The 25,512-nt window shown below is 36.6% G+C and overlaps 1 protein-coding gene across 6 annotated transcripts; it reads left to right on the top strand.

The window, feature by feature from the left end:
- The first annotated feature begins 29 nt into the window (after positions 1-29).
- Positions 30-24,453, top strand: okr (DNA repair and recombination protein RAD54-like okr). Of its 6 annotated transcripts, none has more exons than XM_071668981.1 (15): positions 30-110; positions 1,090-1,140; positions 2,548-2,675; positions 3,225-3,440; positions 5,705-5,898; positions 7,079-7,148; positions 10,344-10,538; positions 13,446-13,664; positions 13,886-14,163; positions 16,475-16,620; positions 18,047-18,200; positions 18,498-18,696; positions 20,341-20,547; positions 21,847-22,010; positions 22,195-24,453. In XM_071668981.1, exons 3-15 carry the CDS (start codon positions 2,673-2,675, stop codon positions 22,391-22,393), a joined length of 2,244 nt encoding a protein of 747 aa, XP_071525082.1. In that variant the 5' UTR covers positions 30-110; positions 1,090-1,140; positions 2,548-2,672; the 3' UTR covers positions 22,394-24,453. The 6 variants fall into 6 exon arrangements, with proteins under 6 accessions (XP_071525082.1, XP_071525084.1, XP_071525079.1 ...); XM_071668983.1 differs by lacking the exon at positions 30-110 and adding an exon at positions 568-831 and having other exon boundaries at positions 1,096-1,140; XM_071668978.1 differs by lacking the exon at positions 30-110 and adding an exon at positions 568-831.
- The last annotated feature ends 1,059 nt before the right edge of the window (positions 24,454-25,512 follow it).

Genomic DNA, 25,512 nt, shown 5'->3' with positions numbered 1-25,512 from the left:
CAAGATCTTCCTCAGAGTATCGTTTGCGATGAATATTACCAAGTGACAGGATAGGCTGATCCTTCTGAAACATCTGTTAAAGCCTGAAATGTTATGGATTGCGCAGATATGTGGGTAAACGGAGCGAATGAATTAAATGCAAATCAGCATGATTACAAATGTTTTTAATGTTAAAAGCTTCTACGAATAAAATAATAATATGTAAACAGAAGTGTCGGAAGTAGGATATTGATTGATTTAAAAGAACAGAAAGCAATATTGCGTGACTTGTCATGCAGCCAGCAATGAATTCGCATATTTTTTTTTAGTATTAATTTTCATAGAAGTTTGTGTTCACTGAAGATCATGAGTCTACTTAAGTTAATAAACTGCATGCTTCAGGGATTGTATAATTATCAACAAAATTTCTTGCATTTATTTGGCTTCCCCTTCGGAGGAGCTTAATACGTATTGTATAAAATCTCCTATTCATATGTACCAATGACAACATAAACAAATATCTTGAGCTCAATTAATGCGATCAAAAACAGATACAAGTAGATACGCAATACTTTGAACTATCAAATACTTTAAAATTTTGGATGCCATAGCCTTTACAAAGGGTTACCATTAAGAGCAAATTGATTTTTTATCTATTGCCCGCGAAATACATGTTTACATTACAAACAGCAGTAAATGGAAGTAGCCTGTCATTGCTATTTACAATATAGGAGTTCGTGAGAAAAAGAAGTGGGCCTTCTGGTTCTGTGCCATCAGATTGTAAAGAAATCAGTTCCATATTTGTCCTTACATAAGGAAACAGTAAATTCTGTTGTCCAGGTTGAATGCAAGGTATTACTCTTGAGTACGTGGTTTGAAGCTTGAGTATTTATTATAGTAAAACGTGAATGGTTAAAGTTTTGATGTAGGTCTTGTTATTATTTTAGTCCTGTTTAGTCATGCCACAGTTGAAGTGTATGTAGAAGTACTGTTTCAGAAACTATGAGCCTCAAATTGTTTGGAATAGTACGTTAGATTGGGAAATTTCTCGTAATCATATCTCTTTTCTTGCTTATCACTTTCTTTAGATTTTTTTTATATGTTTTACAGTTCCAGAGAAGTACATGCAGAGATTTTACGAAGAAACTTGAGAGCCATCAGGTGAGAATACTTCCTCTTGAACATTACACAATGACTTGGAATTCTGTTGAGCACTGAGGATGTCTTCTTTAAATTCTCTGTTGAGGAATTGTGAATGAAACACAAAGGCACAGAAAAAAAAGGCCTTTTGATTAGCTATACATTACTGAAGCAATGATGATTGTACTAATATGACTACCAAACTATATCATGGTAATGTCTTTTGTAAAGTTATTCTCTAGTGATACCCCATTAGTAACTGTAGCTCTCATTGTTGTTGACATATTTTTTATTATAGGTTAAAAATGTTTTCACACTCACATTCTTCCAGTTTTTGTTTATCCTGCACTCTAAATCTTACCATCCTAATCAAAATTTTCTTTAATTTCACATGTAATACAGTTGCAGCTTTAAAGTGCTCTGTTACCTTTTCGTATTTGTATGTGTATTGTAAGAGACCTGTATTCATTATTCATTTAAGCTCTCAGATACTTGAAAATGATTTTATGGAATATCCTCACAAATACCCATAGAAATGCAAGTAAAGCTTCTTACGATCAAGGTTATATCAACAATATTTGATACATGTTTATATATCTACTTAACTGGAATTGATAGAATGTATGATCCTCTTACATTGAAATTTGTTTTTATCATACTTGGGATGATAGTTCGATCAATTTTGTAGTTTCTGACAAAATATGAGTAAAGCAAGAATTATGTTCTGTTAGGGAGAGGGATTGTTTACTCTCTCTGAAATCCTATATTATGATAATGTTTTGCCGATAGATTTCCAGACTAAGAGTCTGTTGCATGTCATACTGTATTTTCCTATGAATGTACACTGTAACTGTAGGGTATCTAACATAAAAACTCCTCAGAGTATTAGTCTTTTTCACATTTCTGCTTATCTCTGCATATTTTTCCATAATGCCACTCAATTCTTATGAATATTTCCTCACTTTATCGCTGCCTCACTCTCAGGATTCCTATATATTGTGCATTTTCTTAATTGCAATGATTTCCCCTTGACATTGCATTCACTTTCTGGTTTCTGCTTACCTGTAGGTTTCTGCTATCATTGTCAGAGACCATTAAATCAAATTTTTAGAGATATCTAGACTGATACTCTGTTAAATCATTGTTCAGTGTTATTAATGTGAAAAGGTGCTTATGTCATTCATTACAGTAGCTATGTAGATTTTGAATGAGGTTGATATGAGAATTTATTCCTGAGAACTTGGCTTTATGTTGTCTGTTATAGTTATATTTAAAGCCTGATTTTCTTTTCTTCTTATTTTACTTTCATGGAATGTTGCAGACAGAACACCTTTGGAGATATTATCTAATACGTAAAGTTGAGCACCATTATGTAGAGCCACAAGGCTATTTCCAATATGGAGACTGATGGTGATCCTCTTGTTACAGAGTATGTTATGTGCCTTTCCTTGGTTGCTGTAGTACTGCATATAATGAAAGAAATTAAAGACAGCCTGAGACTGCAAAGGATATGTATCTTATAGCCCAAGTGTTTTGATAAACACTGCATCAGAATGGTAAATATAGATCTTGTGCATTTCATGTCAATTTTACGAAATTTGCTCAGATGCTGTTGAAGATTAAGGGATGATAGTTTTATGATAATTCCCTTTTAAGCACCATAAGGACTTCAAGATACCTATAATAGTGTTAAGAATATGAATTACGTTATATTTTAGGTACCACATGATATGTTTGTTCCCAGTGTAAGTGTTTTTAACTTTCTATTAGGTACACAATGTATCCGCTTTTTAATGACTATCCTCTGACTGTGTGTTATAAGTGATTTTCATTTACGATAGTGATTTACAGGTCTTTGGTAGGTGGGTGAAAAATGGAGTTGTTTATGGAAGCATGGAAAAGTCATTGTTTGCCTAAGTGGGTAAGAAAGCATTTGTGTTGCTGTGTAATGGTAAGGGGAGTAGAATTAATAATAAGAATTAGGGAAAGAAATTTTCCCTACATAATTGTCAAAATACATTGTAAGATATGCTTACTAATGGAAGAGTATTAGAACCAAGGGCTGCTGATACTCAGCTGTAATTGTGTCTTACGACTTACCACAGCGGCGCAGTCGTGCTCCGAGTCAGCTTCACAAACGGAGCCTTGAATGTGGCCTTATGGGTGACTCGAGAATGGTGGTTGGGCAGCATGAATCCAAGAAGAAAAAGAAATCTGAAGTCGAGAGCCCAGGTTTACCCACTTCACCTTATCGTGCTCCTTTGCTGCCAATTGTTAACTCTCCACTACTATCTTCAATTGGAGGCCAATCTTCTTCCCATGTATGATGTCTTCTTTACTGGTATAAACTTAGCTTTAGTGTTTTCTGTAAAAGCTAGACAGTGTATCCAATAACAGGTTTATTTGATATTATTCTGTATTATTTGTGGCCATTTTACTTTCAAAAACTATTTGGTCAAATTTTATGAACTATGCTCTGTAACTGTAGAATCCTTTAATGTATTAGTGATTATTTTGATATGCCACATACTTTCTACATCTGATAATACATATTATGATGAAACATGCGCCATGTAGCTTCACTGAATCATAGACAGCTTTCACTTAATTATGAAGTATTGTTTCTGATAATGCTTATTTTCTTTGGTTATGAAATGAGTAATGGTACTGACTGTAGCTTGATGTATCATAACTGTACTTTAAATTCATTGCTTATGTGGACTGTGGTACCTTAATGCCCTGTATTGATTGATATAAAATGAAGAGGATGAAGAATTATGATAAAGTCTATGAATGATGATATTAGATGATCATAGTGTATTTCTAAATCCCACATTCTTTTGTGATCCTGATATGTAAGCTGTGGTTGAAAACATTATATGTCATTAGCAGATGTTGTGTTAGACAAAAACTTCAAGAGCAGCTGTTACTGATATGTTGCACATGATTCCCAAACCCCTGTAAACAACAGCTTACCTGTAGTTAGTAATTCGTAGGCTTTGCAAACAGATTTAACAAAACACATAATCCTGCCTGCAGTTGGCAGCCCTTACAGGTTAGGTTTTTCCCTTATCGTGCTTCTTTGAAAACAAAAAATACTATATAGCAGGGAGTAATGAGAGACAATAGTTTTCGTTGCTTTCTTCTTTTGTAAAATGGAGCCTGTAAATGGGTACAAGAATTGTCTGTTCCATCATATTTGTTGCTGAATGTGTTTAACATTTAATTGAGTTAAGAGTTAGAATAATAGTGCAGTCAGACTCACAGTCAGCACTGTGGTCATGGACATCAATAGCAGTCAGTATACCAGTCTTCCTTAAAACTGAAAAAATTTTGAAAAATGTTTTGAAAAGCTAACCTTCTGTATCTCAGGATATTTACATGCATTAGAATCAAAGCTGCCTGACAAAATTCGGAGTGAGGTATGCTTTGGTATCCATATGTAAATTTTTTCTAGTGCCAGCTTTAAAAATCCTCTTAGAATTAAGTTTTCTTTGGAGTTTCCAGAAAACTTTATTTAGAATGTGACAAGGTAACTTTTAGTTTCTCATGTTAGCGTAGACAACATAGCTATGACATACAGTTAGTTTCGGTATTGCCTTTGGAATTCAGTAAACTCAAAAAATGTTTATTCTATATCTTGAAAATATTCAAACATAAGAATTTGTCTTGTTGTAAGACCTAGATCTAAAATTCAGTGTAGGTTTTATTAAAGAGAATCCCAAATTATTTGCTCTTGATTAGATATTTTCCTTCTCCCTTTATGAGAATCCCAAATTATTTACTTATAGTATATCAGATTATTTTTGATGTCTCTCTGCAGTAAAATAAGGAATAACTGGCTTGAAGGTCATATTATATAGGAATTATGTGGCTTATCTTTTTAATAAGGTGATTTAGGTTATTTATCAAAGGCTCCCTTTTATGCCGTAGTCCATTTTGTACTTCCCACCCAAGTGAGTTTGGACAGTAAGACATATTCTGTAAGTATTCTTTGACCCTTTCATGGCTGTTTGTCCTTTTAGTTTGAAATGAGGATGAGTGTGTTGTGTCTATGCTTTATATAGATTGTCTTACCATGTTATTAACTACTGTATCCTGAACTTTATTGTAATTTGAAGAAAAACAGCTTTGGCCTGAGACACTTCCCTAAACCAGAATTGTACAAGTTACACTGTGCAGTCCAGCACCCCCATTTCTACTTGTTTTGGGCAAGTTTGTTCTTCCTCCTAGTAGACAGAGTGATTTGAAATAAAGGGACTGCTTTGTAGTAGTGGGATTAGACAGTTGGGTAAGTTTTTCCTTGTGAAGTATCTAAGTGATCATTCGTGGTGATTTGGCTGCTGTACCATAGTTTCTTTGGGTTTTTATATGATATTTAATGTAAACTGATATCTTAACCAGATACATTTGCAGCTTTCTCATAAGCTTCCCCTGGCTAGACTAAGAAAAATTCTTAGCATTAGATTCTCACACACATGCATTCTCATTCTTTCTTATTTGTGTTAACTTTTCTCTTGCATATGCTTCATAAACACAGCTTGGTGGGTTGCCAGAAATGCTAACAAAAATTCCATGTTAACAGGAAACCTTTATTCGGAAAATCTTGGCCAAGCCATTTAAGATTCCCATCCCTAACTATGTTAGTCAAGGATGTCGAAGTCTAGGAGTCCGTCGGAGTGATGTGAGGCGACCCTTACATGACCCTGATGAACCCAATTCTCTGGTTCTTTTTCGGCCCCCAGTCATGTCTGCCCATGAAAAACTTAAAACCAGCCTGTAAGTACACATATCTGCATGTTTATGGAGTGTGTATGCCATGTAAGTAATTACTCAGTTACTGTGCATACAGGCTGAAGCAGATGTACTTCTGTGTTTGCATGCCTCTGCTTTTCTTCCATATCTATTCAAGTGTATTGTTTTGCTGTTTTGCAGTATCTTATCACATCCTTTGTTCCTTTCCTTGTTCTTTTTTACCTAAGGGCCAAAATTGTTTAGAACTATTTTGTTGAACTGATTAGTGCCTGACTACAGTCTCTGTTAATGACTCTGGGGGCAACTCATTTGTGAAGATTATCAGCAGAGCCTCCCAGTCCAGCTGTTCAGTAGACAGTAGTGCACCAGTTGATGATGATAATTTTCATCATCTCAACATTTTGAGGTTCTGAATTGAATACCTTCTGGATTATTTGTATTTAACTTATTCATTAAAAGATCTGCTCTTGCCACTGTGTATTACCTTAATGATGACGGTACCCAGTATATTGTGGAATACATGAATTTAGTGAGATCAAAGGAGATTTTGATTGACTGAGCTGTATAATGGTGCTTCACTCATGAGTGCTTGGCTGTTTCACTTTTCAGAAAATAGGCCATACTTATTCTGTCAAGTCTACCAATAAAACTGATGCATTTTTCCTGGTTATCTGATGCTTTTTCCTTAAAATATAGAGAGAACCACAGTCTTTAGCTACATGCTTAATTATGCACATTCATCTTTGTTTCAGGATGAGCAGGTTATGTGTCTTTTGATGTTTATGGTACTGTATATATGATGGAGCATAAGTGAATGAAATTCTTATGGTAAAAATGTAATGCATGAGTCATTGTTATGCAGTGTTAGGTTGCACATAGGTCAGATTGAAAGTCAACCTGAAGGTGCTGTTGATAATATGGTGTTTTAGTATTGGAATTTCTTTTTTGTTGTGTTTTTACTGCTTGAAGAAAGATATGTAAATAATGAAATATTATATGGGAAATAAATGTTTGTGTTATCCACAAAATCCCTGTATATGCGGTGGTCTCACTTCCACATTTAGTTAAATATTTGATAGTTTAATGGAACTGTAAATATTTTAACAGTCTCCTCATGCTATATTATACTACACTTTAATTTCAACTTTACTGTATAGCTCATGGAAACTAACCTCTGAGGTATATAATATTTTCATATTTTCAGAGAAAAACAGGAAGTGGCAGTTGTTGTAGACCCAATGCTCTCAGTCATTCTCCGTCCTCATCAGCGGGAGGTATGAATGCTTTTTTCATTAACTGTTGTTAATGAAATGATAAACAAACATTTTCTTATAGTTGAACTCATATTAGGCATGAATGGAGTTTAACACTTTTCCTGTTTTTCTGTATTGAGGTTGTCACTTTCATTTATATACATGATTTTCTTTTAGACTGCAATTGGAGTGATATTTTCAAAGAAATGACACTAACCAATATGGCAGTATTCTATGAATAGATAAAAGAAATAGCTGAGGGTTGAGTACAAATCAGATGAAGAATATATGAACAGAAAAGAAGATACTGAGTGAAAGGAAATATTGGATGAGAAGAGAATGGAAAAGAAAATGAGAACAGCAGTAAGTGATTAAAGGATAGATGAGCTTGAAGAAAATTGGAACTCTGACAAAGATTTATTGGGATTGTTTAGAGGGAGTTTTAATTGGAACTGGCATCGGAGATATAGATTGATAGAGAACAAAAAGATTTTGAGGGGAACTTATCACTTGCATTAAAAGGAATCCAGAAATCATGTTTTCATATGTAAACAAATTAGAAAGCAAAAAACAGATTGAGCCATTCAGAATAGAAGAATGAAAATGACCAAAAAAACAAGGAGGATATGAACAAAACAATATCAGTCAGTATTCAGCGCAAGCAGCAAAATATAACGTGGATGGTGAGCTGTTGAACGAGTTTGATAAGAGTTATATCAGAAATATTGAAGTACCTGAAAAGTATATAATGATAGCACTGGATGAGCTTAGAGAAAGCTCAGTATCAGAGCCAGAGGAAATTCCAAATCTGTCTATTAAAACACAAAGATATAATTAGTGGAAACAGTGATGTTGCTGCTGAGACAGCGATGCTGATAGGCATTTAAAAGAAGAGCACAATGGCCTTTGTCACCAGGACAAGGAAGACCTAAGCTTCTGTATGTTTGACATCACATGTGATTCAAGTGTTTGGGTAAATGATTAAGAAACACATTGAAACAATCAGTATTTACTACATAGATGAAGGTCATCATGGATTTGTACTTGGCAAAAATACACAAGTAAGTGGAACTTTATCTGGTAAGGATGATATTATATTGTGTTTCACGGAATAGCATTATCCATTTTACTCTTTTTAATGATGATCTCTATCTTTAGCAAGGAGGTAAAAGAAAGTTGAGCTGATGACTGAGTTTGGTAAAGTGTGTGAAAGAATAAAGCTGAGAGTAAATGTGAATAAGAGCAAGGTTATTAGGTACAGTAGGGTTGAGGGACAAGTCAATTGGGAGGGAAGTTTGAATGGAGAAAAACTGGAGGAAGTGAAGTGTTTTAGATATCTGGGAATGGATTTGGCAGCGGATAGAACCATGGAGGCAGAAGTGAATCATAGGGTGGGGGAGGGGGCGAAAGTTCTGGGAGCGTTAAAGAATGTGTGGAAGTCGAGAACATTATCTCGGAAAGCAAAAATGGCTATGTTTGAAGGAATAGTGGTTCCAACAATGTTATATGGTTGTGAGGCATGGGCTGTGGGTAGAGTTGTGCAGAGGAGGGTAGATGTGCTGGAAATGAGATGTTTGAGGACAATATGTGGTGTAAGGTGGTTTGATCGAGTAAGTAATGAAGGTTAGAGATGTGTGGTAACAAAAAGAGTGTTGTTGAGAGAGCAGAAGATGGTGTTTTGAAATGGTTTGGTCACATGGAGAGAATGAGTGAGGAAAGATCGATCAAGAGGATATATGTCTCAGAGGAGGAGGGAACGAGAAGTGGGAGACCAAATTGGAGGTGGAATGATAGAGTGAAAAAGATTTTGAATGATCAGGGCCTGAACATGCAGGAGGGTGAAAGGCATGCAAGGAATAGAATGAATTGGAACAATGTGGTATACCGGAGTCAACGTGCTGTCAATGGATTGGACCAGGGCGTGTGAAGCGTCTGGGGTAAACCATGGAAAGTTTTGTGGGGCTGGATGTGGAAAGGGAACTGTCGTTTCAGTGCATTATACATGACAGCTAGAGACTGAGTGTGAATGAATGTGGCCTTTGTTGTCTTTTCCTAGTGCTACCTCGCGCACATGCAGGGGAAGGGGGTTGTTATTTCATGTGTAGCGGGGTGGCGATGGGAATGAATAAAGGCAGACAGTATGAATTATGTACATGTGTATATATGTATATGTCTGTGTATGTATATATATGTATATGTTGAGATGTATAGGTATGTATAATTGTGTGTGTGGTCGTGTATGTATATACATGTGTATGTTGGAGGGTTGGGCCATTCTTTCGTCTGTTTCCTTGCGCTACCTCTCTAACGCGGGAGACAGCGACAGAGCAAAAAAAATAAATAAATATATATATACTTTCTGATGATCTTTGGGTGATTGAGATGTGATATTTTTTCAGCTATGGCAATAGGCTGCTGGTGACACCTGTGGATAACTGGTAGAAAACATTGGCTGAAATTTTAGGCTGGGGTAGTTGTATAAGGGTTACCAGAATTTGAAGGGAGCAGATTAAGGATTAATGACCCCTGGGGTAATCATAAATGAAAAGCTGGAATATGGAGAATGTTGAAAAAGTCACATTGGGAAATCAAGTATTGGGTGTATATGGAATGAAACTTTCACCGTGAGTGATGGAAAGGTGATGATGGACCTTTATATTCTTAATGTCTTTCTTCACAAGTCATCTGTAGGTGGTCATTGTGCTAGTTTATAACACACATCTTTAGTCTTTGATTGAACTTATGAAATTTTTCACCTTGAATGATAGAATTTTCTCTAATCTTATGTGGAAAGAGTGTGAACATTGATATGTTTAAAAGGATGCACAGAGAAGGGGAAATTGAGAAAAATTTTTAAAGGTATCGGTTCCTCTAGAGGGATAACTTCTCTTGCTATATCAAAAAGAATACCTTACCACTCGTTAATGTTTGGTATGCTGTAGAGAATTAATAATTGATTTATGTGTTTACTATCAGAGAGGTTCATTAATGCATGTGTAGTGATGGAATAGGAATTTCCTGTGTTCTTTTGTCATTCTTTAGCATTGATAATGGCAGTTTTTTATTAAATACTCCTTCCGAATATAGTGGCCTAACCAACTAGTTCAGTTCACCTGAGAGGCAATACTTGGCTTAAATTACACAGTCTTGGAAACAGCATGTACTGCATGATATCTTTTCAGTCCCACCATAACCACTATTTGTTTTGTATTTCAGGGTGTCAAGTTCATGTATGACTGTGTCACAGGAAAACAAATTGAGGAAAATTATGGATGCATCATGGCTGATGAAATGGGGCTGGGGAAGACTCTGCAGTGCATTACCCTAATGTGGACACTGCTCAGACAGGGTCCAGACTGTGTACCCACCATAGACAAAGCTGTTGTGGTTGCCCCCTCCAGTTTAGTAAAAGTAGGTAAACATAATACATGATTGAGACTATGAATATGTCATCTTTCTTTGAACATAGAAAGATGTCTCCATGAGTGAGGGATGGGAACATGTATGAATTTTAAGTATTGATATCTTTGTGGTTTATAGATTTTGGATACTCTGCTTGAGTGGATGTATGAGCAACTGTATCGAGTTTACTCTTTCTTTGATGAAGCTGTTCTCTCTTACACTGTTATCACCAAGGATTACAAAACTAGTGATTTGTAGTGGACATTTCTTTTTCCACATAAGAATTGGTTGTACAAATGAATATGTGCTATCCTGGTTCATATATTACATAGGAATATGTAATAGGTTCACAATGCACTTATCACTTCATTTTCATCTCATTTTTGTATGCTTTGGGCACTGAATACTTGTGAGACTCTCTGTATCATCCACCGGTATATATTATTATTATTATTTCATGGAGGCACAGCTGAAAGAAATAACAAATCCTGTTTCAAATCGAGAATTTACCTTTCAATTTTGGTAACTGCCTATTCATCGTGTCCCGTTCTAATACTCAGGAACATATAATATAATCAGGTGTGGTTCGAAGAGACAAGCTTACGTCATCATTTATGCTGACATAATTGGGTGCCACCAAAAATTTTAGTATAAACATCCACGATGCTTCCAAAATCGAGCTGCTTTATTATATTTATCCACCCATTCCTTTATTACTCATATATACACGTTTTATTTTTTCTCTGGATACCATCCCACTAGAATCACCATCTATAACCTTAAATGAATCATCAAACATCTCTTTAACGACAGCATAGCTCAAATGGTTTCATGCAAACTCTCTCGTGGCAGAACAACTCTTAATCACAATGCTCTTACTCACGCAATCCAATATCAACTATGTTGATGAAACTTGCTGATTCCTTTCATGAAACATCCGAATTTTGCTTTCCGGGATAATGTTCTCGACTTCCACACATTTTTCAAGGCTCCCAAAATTTTCGCCCCCTCCCCCACCCTATGATCCACTTCCGCTTCCATGGTTCCATCCGCTGACAGATCCACTCCCAGATATCTAAAACACTTCACTTCCTCCAGCCTCTCACCATTCAAACTCACCTCCCAATTGACTTGACCCTCAACCCTACTGTACCTAATAACCTTGCTCTTATTCACATTTACTCTTAACTTTCTTCTTCCACACACTTCACCAAACTCCGTCACCAGCTTCTGCAGTTTCTCACATGAATCCGCCACCAGCGCTGTATCATCAGCGAACAACAACTGACTCACTTCCCAAGCTCTCTCATCCCCAACAGACTTCATACTTGCCCCTCTTTCCAAAACTCTTGCATTTACCTCCCTAACAACCCCATCCATAAACAAATTAAACAACCATGGAGACATCACACACCCCTGCCGCAAACCTACATTCACTGAGAACCAATCACTTTCCTCTCTTCCTACACGTACACATGCCTTACATCCTCGATAAAAACTTTTCACTGCTTCTAACAACTTTCCTCCCACACCATATATTCTTAATACCTTCCACAGAGCATCTCTATCAACTCTATCATATGCCTTCTCCAGATCCATAAAGCAAATGGATTATTATTATTATTATTATTATTATTATTATTATTATTATTATTATTATTATCAAACATTTCCAGCACATCCACCCTCCTGCACACTACTCTATCCATAGCCCACGCCTCGCAACCATACAACATTGTTGTTCTAGAACCACTATTCCTTCAAACATACACATTTTTGCTCTCCGAAATAATGTTCTCTCCCTCCACACATTTCTCATCACTCCCAGAACCTTCATCCCCTCCCCCACCCTGTGACTTACTTCTGCTTCCATGGTTCCATCTGCTGCTAAGTCCACTCCCAGATCTCTAAAACACTTCACTTCCTCCAATTTTTCTCCATCCAAACTCACATCCCAGTTAACTTGTCCCTCAACCCTACTGAACCTAATAACCTTGCTCTTATTCACATTTACTCTCAATTTTCTCCTTTCACTCACTTTACCAAACTCAGTCACCAACCTCTGCAGTTTCTCATACCAATCAGCCGCTAGAGCTGTATCATCGGCGAACAACAACTGACTCACTTCCAGTGCCCTCTCATCCACAACAGACTGCATACTCGCCCCTCTCTCCAAAACATATGTATATATTTGTGTATTTGAATGGATGTGTCATTCTCCTGTTTCTTGGTACTACCTCACTAACATGGGAAATGGCTATTAAGTTTGAAAAAGAAAATAATCCATGCTTTACTTAAGTCCTGATTAGTAGAAATTTAAAGCAGTAGAAATTGGTAGCCTTTCAATATAGTTGGTGTTAGGATATTTATTTATGATAAAGATTGAAGACCTGAGAAATATATGTAGTGTGAAGAAATGATTATGATGTAAGATTGATTATAGGTTTTGATAAAGATATATGGTAATGAAATTAAAGTTACAGAGAAAGGGGTAGGATTCAGGAGAGAGAGACAGAAGCTGTAGGTGAATTGTTGAAGGCTGAAATTAAGTTGGATGCATCTGCCATTGCCAAGATAATGTTTGTTGGTAATTTGTATAGGAGACTTTGTTTTATACCAGGACGAAGGGTTGAAAAGATATGTGAGTTTTGGATATATGAACTGGAATGCTATATGTGTTTGATCCACCCCATGTGAGACCAGTGGTAAAGATTACTCATACTTACATACATACGTGTTTTGATTTTGTTCTCATTGGTGAATCACCCATCTCCACTGTAGAAATCACCAATCTTGATTAACCTTTTAAAGTGTAAAATCATTGCCATTATTGCTCTTTTTTAGATTGGAATGCTTATGGAAGCTCTGCAAATAATTAGAGTTATTCATGGTTCTAAGAAACTTCATCTATTACAGAATTGGTACAATGAGATCAACAAATGGTTGAAAGGTAAGCTAAGTGCTTTAGCTATTGACTCAGGAACAAAGGATCAAATCGATTCCAACCTCAAGGGATTCATGACAACTGTCGGTCGGCGTCCTGTATATCCAGTACTGATAATATCCTATGAAACATTTCGAATGCATGCTCATGTCTTGCACCATGGAGAAGTGGGCCTTGTGCTTTGCGATGAGGTAAGGATACAAAGAGATTTTTTGATAGCTGATTTCTGTAAAGTATTTGAATATCCTAAAGAATCCATATTTTGTTATATATAATGGTACATGAGTAATTCAGTGATTTATAATTGGGTTTTATCAAAAGATTCATTTAAACCTCTTTAAAAAGTTCAGTTATCAGAATATTTGTCTTTGTTCAAACTATAACCTCATAATTTTACTGAATGTTTTTTTAGGGTCATAGATTAAAGAACTGTGAAAACCAGACTTATCAAGCACTGATGGGACTGAAAGCAAAGCGTCGTGTGTTACTTTCTGGAACCCCAATCCAAAATGATCTGCTTGAATATTTTTCCTTGGTACATTTTGTCAATGCTGGAATTTTAGGAACAGCTCAAGAGTTCAGACGAAAGTATGAAAGGCCAATATTACGAAGTCGAGATGCCGAAGCTTCTGACAAAGACCATGAAATAGGAAAAGAGAAGTTAGAAGAACTGATCTCCATAGTTAGCAGGTAATTGATATTGTTCTCATGGATGGACATCACACTCCCCTGCTGCAGACTGATCTCCACTGGGGACCAGTCACTCTCCTCTCTTCCTACTCATACACATGCCTTACACCCTTGATAAAAAGTTTCTCTTCTAGCAGCTTACGTCCCCAACACCATGTATTCTTAAGACCTTCCTCAAAGCATCTCTGTCAACCCTATTGTATTCCTTTTCCAGATCCATAAATGCTACATACATATCCATTTGTTTTTCTAAGTATTTCTCATATATTCTTCAAAGTAAACTCCTGATCCACACATCGTCTACCACTTCTAAAACCACACTGTTCCTCCCCATTCTGATGCTCTGCTCATACCTTCACCCTCTCACCCAATGCCCTTCCATACAATTTTCCAGGAATACTCAACAAACTTATGCCTCTGTAGTTTGAACAATCACTTATCCCCTTTGCCTTCATACAATGGTACTATACATGCATTGTGCCAATCCTGAGGCCCTTCACATGATACATGCATACATTGACTAACCTTACCGACCAGTCAACAACACAGTCACCCCCTTTCTTAATAAATTCAACTGCAATATCATCTTTCACAAGGCTTTCACCCTCTCTTCGCTCTTCACCAAACCACTCTCCCTTACTCTCACTTTGCACACCACCCTGACCAAAACTCCCTACTTCTGCTACTTCACCATCAGACACACTCAGCAAACCTTCAAAATACTCACTCCACCTCCTCACTTAATCACTACCTGTTATCTCTTACCCCTTGCCCCCTTCACCGATGTTTCCATTTGTTCATTAGTCTTATGCACATTATTTGACTCCTTCCAAAACATCTTTTATTCTCCCTAAAGTTTAATGATACTCTCTCACCCCAACTCTCATTTGCCCTCTTTTTCAACTCTTGCACCTTCCTCTTGACCTCATGCCACGTTCTTTTATGCATCTCCTAGTCATTTGCTCTCCTTCCTTGTATCTTCCAAATGTCTCTTTTTTCTTTCACTAACAACTTTATTCTTCATCCCACCACTCACTACCCTTTCTAATCTGCCCACCTCCCACCTTTCTCATGCTACAAGTATCTCTTGCACATTCCATCACTGCTTCCCTAAATACATCCCATTCCTCACCCACTCCCCTCACATCTTTTGCTCTCACCTTTTGCCATTCTACACTCAGTCTCTCCTGGTACTTCTTCACACAAATCTTTCCAAGCTCACTTGCTCTCTCCACTCTCTTCTCCCTGACAATCTCTCTTCTTTTTTGAAAACCTCTGCAAATCTTCACCAGCTTCCCACCAGCTTCCCCTTTCAGCACATTAATATCCAAAAGTCTCTTTTGCATGCCTATCAATTAACACATAATCTAATAATGCCCTTTGACCATCTCTCCTACTCACATATGTATACTTGTGTATATCTCTTTATAAACCAGGTATTCCCAATCACCAGTCTTTTTTCAGCACACAAATCCACAAGCTGTGCACCATTTCCATTCACAACTTCTAAAGTAGGTATTCCCAGTCACCAGTCTTTTGTGAATGGTAAGTTAAAAAGATGGATAGATTTTTTAGATTTACTGAAAAGTGCCACAGTGGGGTCACTAAACACCTAGAGTTGCCATATGCAGTGTGTTAGATGTGCCAGCTGGCTAGCTCATTGGCTGAGACATTGTTAATGCTTGACCAGCTTGCACTTTCAGATTCACAAATCCACGTCTTGGAAGATATTGCTGCACCTTAACTTGTGATATTGTGATATTCATTTTCATGTTTTACTTTCACTGATCACAGTGCAGATGTGACTGGATTCTAAGTTAGGTGTTTCTTCCTCTTTTGGGGTTTGACATAGAATTCCTCCCTGTATTCAGTACTGTTGATATTATGGTTTTAGTTCATGTAACTTAACTGCTAGAGACTGGATGTGTGGAAATGGGGCAATTGCTTGTTTGTTCCTGATATTATCTTACTAAATTGGGAAAGGAAAGTATGTTTTAAAAACTGCCATTTAATTAGGTATCACCAATGCTCAGATGGCTGTGTGAGAAAGCCTTTAAAGAAGAAAAGACTTCATCTGCTTGGAGCTACTTGATCATAGTCCTTAGGTGGAATGTAAAATTAATGTATTTAGTGGACTTTTTATGAAAGTCATATCCTGTCATGGTTCTGAAAAGGTTGGGGTCTGATATGCAGGCATATCTTATTTTCCCAGTGATAATTTTTTTCAATATAGAAATTACATTTCCTCAAGTAGTGGTATATCAAAAAAGATAATCTTTCACATCTCTAATGATTTTTTTTTCTGCATCAGATGCATCATAAGACGCACCAATGACATCCTTTCCAAGTACTTACCAGTTAAGATAGAACATGTTGTGTGCTGCCCCTTGACATCCCTCCAACAGGAAATGTACCTCAAGTTCCTCAACTCATCAGCAGTCAAAAAGCAACTATCAGGTAGTTGAATTGAAAGATAAGTAAATTCACTTTAAAGAAATGCTTAGAATACTTTTATTGTTATCTTAATTTAACCCTAGAACTCCTGCAGCTTCAAGATTGTACTGCACTCCATAAGAAGTAGAGAATCTTTCACTCCATCCTTCCACCTTCCCTTCACTTTCATTCTTTTCCTTGTTTCCTCCACTTCTGACACATGTACCTTCTAAAGCTTCTGCTCCTCACTTATCCAATCTATGTGTACAAACTATTTCAGCACATCCTCTTCACCTTTCTCATACATACTACACAACCCTATCATTCTTGTTTGATCAACCCTCCTTCTTCCAGATATTGTCCTCAGACCTTTATTTCCAACACATTCATCCTGTTCTATGCTTTTTTTTATGTAAAGCCTCTGCCAGACATCCATATAACACTGTTGGGATTACTATACCATCAGATGCATCTATCTTTGCCCTTGCACTCAGTTGCTTCACTTTCCTTATTACACACACACACACACACACACACACACACACACACACACACACACACACAACACACACACACACACACACACACACACACACACATAAATGCTGTGACCTCACTTTCCACACACTTCTTAATGCAAACCAGGACCTTAGCTGCACATCAGCCTTCCCTTGGAACCACTCACCCTCCTTTTTCTCTGCCGCATCATCATCGTTTGACGGAAGGGATTGCAGTGTTATTGAGGAACTTTTTAATGGAAAGAAACCCATTATTTCTTGCTTCTTATTGTGATGTAGTCTTAAAGCTACAGGAACTTCATATAATAGGCTCAGGCATTATATGTAATTATGGTATATGTGTACCTTTTCCTCCCTGCTCCAGAATCCTCATCTCTTGGGCTCCTGCAATGCTCAGGAAGATAGCCACATCCACTGGGCAGGACTGCAGATCAAAAAGTGTGATGTGTATGTCTTTGTGCCATGAGTGCTGAGCAGTTGAGGAGTGAGTGCTCTCTTCTATAGGATGTGATGGGTTTTGTGATACGCTATATTTCTTCTACACCAGAATTACGTGTTAGGGAAGTGTAGTTTCAGATGGATGTTTGTCTTATAGAATAGAGCTTAAGACTGTGTTGAAAGGATGCTTCTTTAGTACTTGTTGAGTCATTATGATGTGAATATGCTTTGTCTGTGTTGTGTTTGTTGAAGGACTTGGTATGTGTAAGTATGAGTTACTGAAGTGTGATGTAGGGATAAGAATATTGGTGGGCGTGAAGGAAACAAATTGCCCAGATTATCCTTCAAAAAATCAGAAACAGCTCGTGTTATATCATGTTAGTTTTATCTTTGAATTTTTTCTTAAGCTGGTGTATCAGATTTATCAAGATGACCTTTACCAGCTCATGGAGAAAGAGAAACAACAGTCCATGAGAAGCTATGTTCTTTTGCAGATGGGGATGGTCGATTGGGTAACACCGCTCTGGCTGCTATCACTAGTATGAAAAAGTTATGTAATCATCCTGATTTGTTGTGGGAGAAAGTGAAAGCCCGTGAACCTGGATATGAAAAATTAAACAACTTGTATCCTCAAGGACATGACCCTAGGTCAGTATCCCTCTTTTTTTTTCTCTTATTTTGCTGCTTGCATAGGTACAGTCACTACGTCAATTGCATCCTTTGGTACATCTTGCATTCCATATCCTCAGAAATAGTACGTGAAAACATTTATGCTCCTTTCAGTGTCTGTCATATTAGATGATACCCTTGAGGAGCCTTACTGTCTATAAGAGAGAAAGGGAAAGGTCTAGTTGTGCAATAGTTGTGTCACTTCTGTTAGCCTTAGAAAAGTGGAATTGGAAAGTGATATTTATGATACATATATTCCTGTTTCTGGAATTGCAGGCATTTACATCCAGAGTTGTCTGGAAAAGTTGCTGTCTTAGACACACTCCTGGCCCTAATCCGAAGCTCGACAGATGACAAAGTAGTTCTTATCTCCAATTACACACAGACCCTTGACCTCTTCCAACAATTAGCTGCCCTTAGGAGCTACCCATATGTTCGTCTTGATGGATCTATGTCTATTAAAAAAAGAGCAAAGGTAAGGAATATTGACCAGAATACTGGATAGATGTAGTTATTGTCTTTGAAGAGGGAAAAATATTTTGATTGAATTTAGGTCATTAACAACCCATCCATATTGCAGGCAAATATAGCTCCAGCTTTAAGATGTATGATCAGTAATCTTTCCCACATTCAATATGCATTCAGGAATTTTGTTTAGATCCAGATAACACGATTGTGCTTTATTAGAACACAGTTCAGCATGATGTAGCCCACTGAACTTGTTGGTGAACAGATGAACCTTATGAGTTTTATGTAAGTCCATGGTCTTATTTATTCCAGTACTCATTTCCCCTGTATGTAATAATAATAATTATGATAATGATTATAGAAATAATAATGATAATGATAATAATGATAATAAACCATGGAAAGGTCTGTGGGGCCTGGATGTGGATTGGAAGCTGTAGTTTTGGTGCATTACACATGACAGCTAGAGACTGAGAGTGAACGAATGTGGCCTTTTTGTCTGTTGTCCTGGGGCTGCCTCGCTGAAGCAGGGAGTAGTGATGCTGTTTCCTGTGGGATGAGGAAGTGCCAGGAATGGATGAAGGCAAGCAAGTATATGTATATATGTTGATAAGTATATGCATGTATATGTGCATGTATGGGTGTTTGTGTGCACATATGTGTATATGAGTGAATGGGCCATTCTTTGTCTGTTTCCTGCAGCTGCCTCACTGTTATGGGAAATGGCGATCAAGTATAATAAAGAAGAATATGAAGAATGGTAATATCAGTAATTATAATAATAGGAATAATGATAGTAATAATAATAATAATACCAGGTGAAAATGGGTCTATGGGAGGGGTGTGAAATGTTCCCATGGATGTTCGATCAGTTTATGGGTATAAATGATGAAGGAGGTGAATGCAAGGGTCTTGGAGAGATGGGCAGGTCTGCTGTTTGTTGGAGATAGGTTTGTTGAGGGAAGCTTTGAGGTGAGTCAGTTAATGTATTTTGATGACATGGTACTGTTGGCAAATTCAAGAGAAACTGCAGAAGCTGCTTTCTGGTTTTGGAAGAGTGTGTGAAAGGAGAAAGTTAAGAGTAACAATGTTATTAGATTTATCAATGGAGAGAGACAAGTTATTGGAGTGTAAGTTAGAATAGAGAGAATCTGGAAAAAATGGAGTATTTTAGATCTTTGGGAATGGACATGGCAGCAAGTGGACCCATGGGAGCTTAATTGTGGGTGCTGAGGTTCTAATGTTACTCCTTTTTGAGAGCAGTGTTTAGGATATTTATATGAATTGATGTAATGACAAGTAATTGTAACTATTGTTTAGTTATGCAAATGTAAATCATAAATTAGATTTTAAGATAGTTGCTAATGTTATCAAGGAGCTGTTCCATACTTTTTGTAAATGTCTGAGCAAATATATCTATTTTATTTTATTCCACTGTTCCATTATATTCTATTCTACTGAAAGTGTGTGAAGAGGTCATTGTCTGTGAAGGCAAAGATGGATATGTTTGATTGTATAGCAGTCCCTATAGTGTTTATGAATGTAGGGCATTCATTAGAATGTATGGTATATAATGTGGTTGTTTGACTCAACATCTTGCATGAAATTTTTGTATTTTTCAGCATTAATGACATTTACTTCATTTTTTCAGATTGTAGAGAAATTTAATGACCCATCAGGAGGAGATTTTATCTTCATGTTAAGTAGCAAAGCAGGTGGTTGTGGTCTTAACCTCATTGGTGCCAACCGCTTAGTAATGTTTGATCCAGATTGGAATCCTGCTAACGATGACCAGGCCATGGCCCGTGTTTGGCGTGATGGACAAAAGAAGAAGTGTTTCATATATCGCCTTCTTGCTGTATGTATCATTTGTTGCAGACTTTTCATCATTCTTAAATCTAGCCATTTATAGTAGTTGATTAAACTCATCAGAAGATGGATTTGGGGGACATCTGTATATATGAAAAGTACTCTTTATCCCAAAACTAAGAGGCATGAGATTGATTCCAAGTGCTGAATATGCTTGTAACATAATTCACTGTGCTGCGAGCTGTTAGAGTTAAAACGTTTCTGTAAGCTTTAGAACAACTGGGAATTCTTTTTTTTTTTCACCACAAGTACGTCATCATTTTCTGTGGCTTTCATTCCTTTGCTCCTGAAGAAGTGATAAGCTTTGCTTGTAATGAGTCTGCTGGCCCAGTTTCAGATCCCCTTCTTTTGGGGTTGGACCTTGAATGTGTATCTGGTGTAAGCTTGGGAGGCAGTTAAACTGCATATCTTTTATTACACTGGTCTAATGGATATGTTAAGTAGACTTGTCTACTGCAGACTCAGGGTCTAAGGTGTCACAGATGAGCAGAGTACTTGAAAAGCAGCAATGCATGTATCCCCCATCTTTTAACTTTCTCTTGACAAAGCAGCTATTTTAACTGATAGAGTGTTAAGCATGTGCATTTAATGGCAAGAAATAGGGTCATTAGTAGGAGCTGGAATATAGTGAAAATTATGAAAGTTTAGAGAGGAAAAGAATGGTAGGCTTTTGTGAAGGTGAGGTACTATGTAAGCCTATAAAGTATCAGGTGAAGTGAATTAAAGTGAATAGATTGTGTAGTATTTTCAAGGTTTTAGAATGAGAAGTATGGCCAAACAGACAGAGTGGGGAAAAAAAAGATTTTACAATGTGTTAAAGGAACAACTTTTACAAGGATGGTGCTGTGCTGGTAAAGGCAGAGGCAAAGAACTGAAACAGAGAATGAATATTGAATAACAGAAAGGATAGCTTTGATATAAAGCAGAGAGAGAAATAAGGGGATGAAAAATCAGCTTCTTTTTCGTTAGGGTGAGGTGAATGTGGAACTGTTGGATGGTCAGCAGAGGCAGAACAGAAGAAATTGGCTCATTAAAAAGAAACAGTTAAGAGTAGGAATGACTGAAGATGGTATGCATATCTGAGATGTAAGAATATGGGGTGGAGTGTTGGTGTTTAAAGAAGAAATTTTGAGAGTTCTTACAAGACTGACCGTGAGCAGTATATCAGGACAATAATTGATATGGGTTACAGGGAATGAACTGGTAGTGTTTAAAGTTTGTTTATTAGGAAGACTGCACCAATGATAGAGTTTAAGGTGATTAAATATGGATGATTTTATATCCACAGACTGGAAGTATAGAGGAAAAGATCTTCCAGCGGCAGGCACATAAGAAGGCCCTGAGCAGCTGTGTGGTTGACTGTGAAGAAGATGTACAGAGGCACTTCTCTGTTTCTGAGTTAAGAGAATTATTTACCCTCACTAAAGATACCACCTCAGACACTCACGACAAGTAAGATTGATTTTCTGAAATATGTGTATGAAAGTTGTAAAAAGATTAGATAATCTTTTGTTTCATGTTGGTCATTATTTTTTATTACATTACTGTGATTGTTAATCTCCAGCTTTCATTTAGCTGTAATGTGTAAATATAGATCACTGTACTGTACTTTCTGTAAGAAATTAATTCTTTCCAGATTTAAGTGCCGCCGTTGTGTGAATGGTATTCAAGTACGACCACCCCCTGAGGATGCTGACTGTACCTGTGATTTGTCACTGTGGCATCATTGTCAAGACAAAAAGGGATTACAGGACCCCATATTACGTCAGTGCTGGCCAGCAGGCATTTCTTTTGTCTTTCATCAGAGATCACATGAACAAAAGAATGTACCTTGAGGCATCTCCTATAATCATAGGTTCATTCATGATGGAAAAAATTTGACTAAAAAGTGTTAGCTACCCATCAGATTAGTAGTAAATGAAAGACTCATAAGTGAAGCAATCTTAAGGTTTCTACAAGCATGCTGATCTCATCATCTTGTGTCTTACATCACATTGAAATTCTCTTTTTTACTGTCTTACCTCCATTACATTCATTATGTATCCCAACAGCAAAAGCTCAGTTGGATTCCATATTTTAGTTTGTCATTGTGTGTAATTTACTGAACATTGTCTGTGAGTTAATCTTTGGCAAATTTTATTTTACAGAGAAAATGAGTGTAGGTCTTAGAACAAGTGCAGGTATTCCCTTCTTCACATACTCATGCATAATGTTATTTTATGTTAAATTAGTTGAGATATTTGGGAACTGATTCACTAAGGATAGTATCTGATCTGGTTTAACTTAGTCGTTTAATGTAGTCCATGTCACAATTTCAATCTTGGTGCATTCTGACATTCTGGGACTTACAGCAAAACTTTGCATGCCTGCTCTTCAGTTTGCCCTGAATTAATTCTCGATAGTAATCCAATCTGGCCAAAGTGAGTTCCAAGTTTGCAATGAATGACAGGGAATGCAGTGGTGCTAAAGCCAAAAGGAAGGACATTAGATTAGAAAAATGTACTGAATGTTTTACAACCCTCACCAATATCTAGGCTTCATCTTACTTTGTAATGAAGCCTTTATATGCAGGCTTCTCAGCTGTCTATAGTGAGAATTCCTACACTGCTGTTTCTATGATGTATGTCACTTAAACATTTTTGTGTTGATTTATTTTGTTATTTTCCGTTATACCCTTGTACTGTATACATGATTAATTTTACTAGTGAAACAAAATACATTTTGTTTTAATTGTCAGTTTAATGATGGGTGTAATCAGAAACAACAGATTGTATCCATGCAAAATATATACATGACATATATATATTTTATATTATCCCCTTGGGATAGGGGAAAGAATACTGCCCAGATAGCACATGTTTGCTTATACTGGGATATAAAAAGACAGAGTAGGTGAGGGGGGGAATTCTCTTATCCCAGATTATTACTTTCCATGAAAATGAAGAGGAAAGAGTCAAGTAAGATTTTTTCCTCAAGGCTCAGTCGTCTGTTCTTTATGCTACCTTACTAAGGTGCAAAATGATGGACAAGTATGAAAAGATTTATTTTCATTATGTTATAGACATAGTACTATGAGGAAACTCCCCAAACATGACTGAGAATGTTACTTAACAAGGATAAGTGGCAAAAATGTGATGGAGTTTGGATGTTGATAGGAGTGTAATAAAACATTCAGTTTTGTTTATGAAACTAATGCTCCTCCTCTGCTTTGCCTTCTTTGGTAATTGTTTATACAGTATATATCTTGTACATAATTTTGTGTGAATTTATTTTGCTATTTTCAGTGACACCCTTGTGTTGTATGAATGATTAAATCTCCCAGCAAAGGAGATAACAAAGATCCACTGTTTCTTGCCACCACCGCTACCTTTATGTAAACATGCCACTTATTTTTTAAATTCTTCATGGTATTGTTACTGAACTGTAGCTAGCAAAGGTAGCACAATACAATAGCAGTGTAAAAGTCATGTTAGTAACTTTTTAAGGATGATAGAATGATAATGATCAAAAGATTTAACCTTGGAACGCATCTCAAGTTATACAATAAAAGTGTGAAGAAGATAAGGTTTGCTTGACATAATTTCTTTTAATAAAGCATTTTCTGTAAATATACTATCTATGTTAAGCAGGGAATACCTGTACTGAACTTCTTTGGGTCGTTTGGTTACACATAGAATTTTTGTATGTACAGATACAATCTGGGCATTTTTATTTCAGTTTATACTTGGGCATTTTGAGCCATACCTATTTTTATAAATATTAATTACTGATGTTGTCCAAAACAAAAAGAAAATATTAATTGTTCATAAGAGAACATACATGAAATATAGTTTTTAATGAAGATTTGTTTACATGACATATACCGTAGATATATATATATATATATTTATATAAATGATGGTGTTTTATTTATCCACTTGTTTTGGTGTTTTAGAGAGTAGAATCTAATCAATTAGAAAACAGTATGATTATACTCCCAATTCCCAATTTGACCTTTCTCTTTGCCCCTTTTTTACAGATACTACTTTAGCTTTTGCCTTTAGAGTTGGCTGTTTTATCTTCTGTTTTATCTAGGTCATGCTGCATTTGAGAGGCAACTGCGCAACACAGATATTGTGAGAGCAATGGTAACTTGAAGACTGACCCAAATGATGCCTGCATCTTTCCTTTCACAGATAGACTTGAATTCTTTGCCTCATTTTGTTAGTCCTGACTTCATTTAAGAGGGAGGTCTATCATCACATGGGAAAAATGGTGATTTTTATTTTGATTTGCTTATTAGACCCGAATTCGATGTGTCAATCCATACCAATACCTGTGATAGACGTATTTTTGAAAAAAAGGGCTGCTCTAAAGAAATGTGACCTATATTTATGAAACTTATGTAGCATTAACTAGAGTAGATTTTTTTCAAGATGAAAACTCATGCACAATATGCAAACAAAATGTTTCCATTACAGTTAATGATACTTATCTGTGGAAGGACAGACACATAGAAAGGAAGCTAAAGTCAAAGCAGACTCGAATTCTTACCATTTACACAAAGACCTACAGTGATGCAGTCAAGACTTACCAACCATGACTGAGTGGTTGTGCAAATGGGAACTAATAAGCTGTGTCAGTAGTGTGTGTGTACTTGGGTCATTATGTAAGAGTGCAACAATTTCCTAATTGTGTAGAATGTTCTGATGTGAATGACTTGGTTAGTGGTAATCATTCAGGACCTCAGATATCTTGATAACACAAGAGGTTTGGAAATCAAAATAGGGAGACAATGGTGAGTGCTTGCCACTGGCATTAGAAGGTTACAATAAGCCTGTTTCTATTAATTTTCTAACTGGTTTTGATAACAACATCTGTTGCTTAGTGTGTGAAAGGAGAAAGTTGAGAGTAAATGTGAATAATAGCAAGGTTATTAGGGTCAGTAGGGTTGAGGGGCAAGTTAACTGGGAGG

The sequence above is a fragment of the Panulirus ornatus genome, chromosome 13 (genome assembly GCF_036320965.1).
Source record: "Panulirus ornatus isolate Po-2019 chromosome 13, ASM3632096v1, whole genome shotgun sequence".
Taxonomy (NCBI): domain Eukaryota; kingdom Metazoa; phylum Arthropoda; class Malacostraca; order Decapoda; family Palinuridae; genus Panulirus; species Panulirus ornatus.
This window is presented reverse-complemented; position numbering and strand designations above follow the sequence as displayed.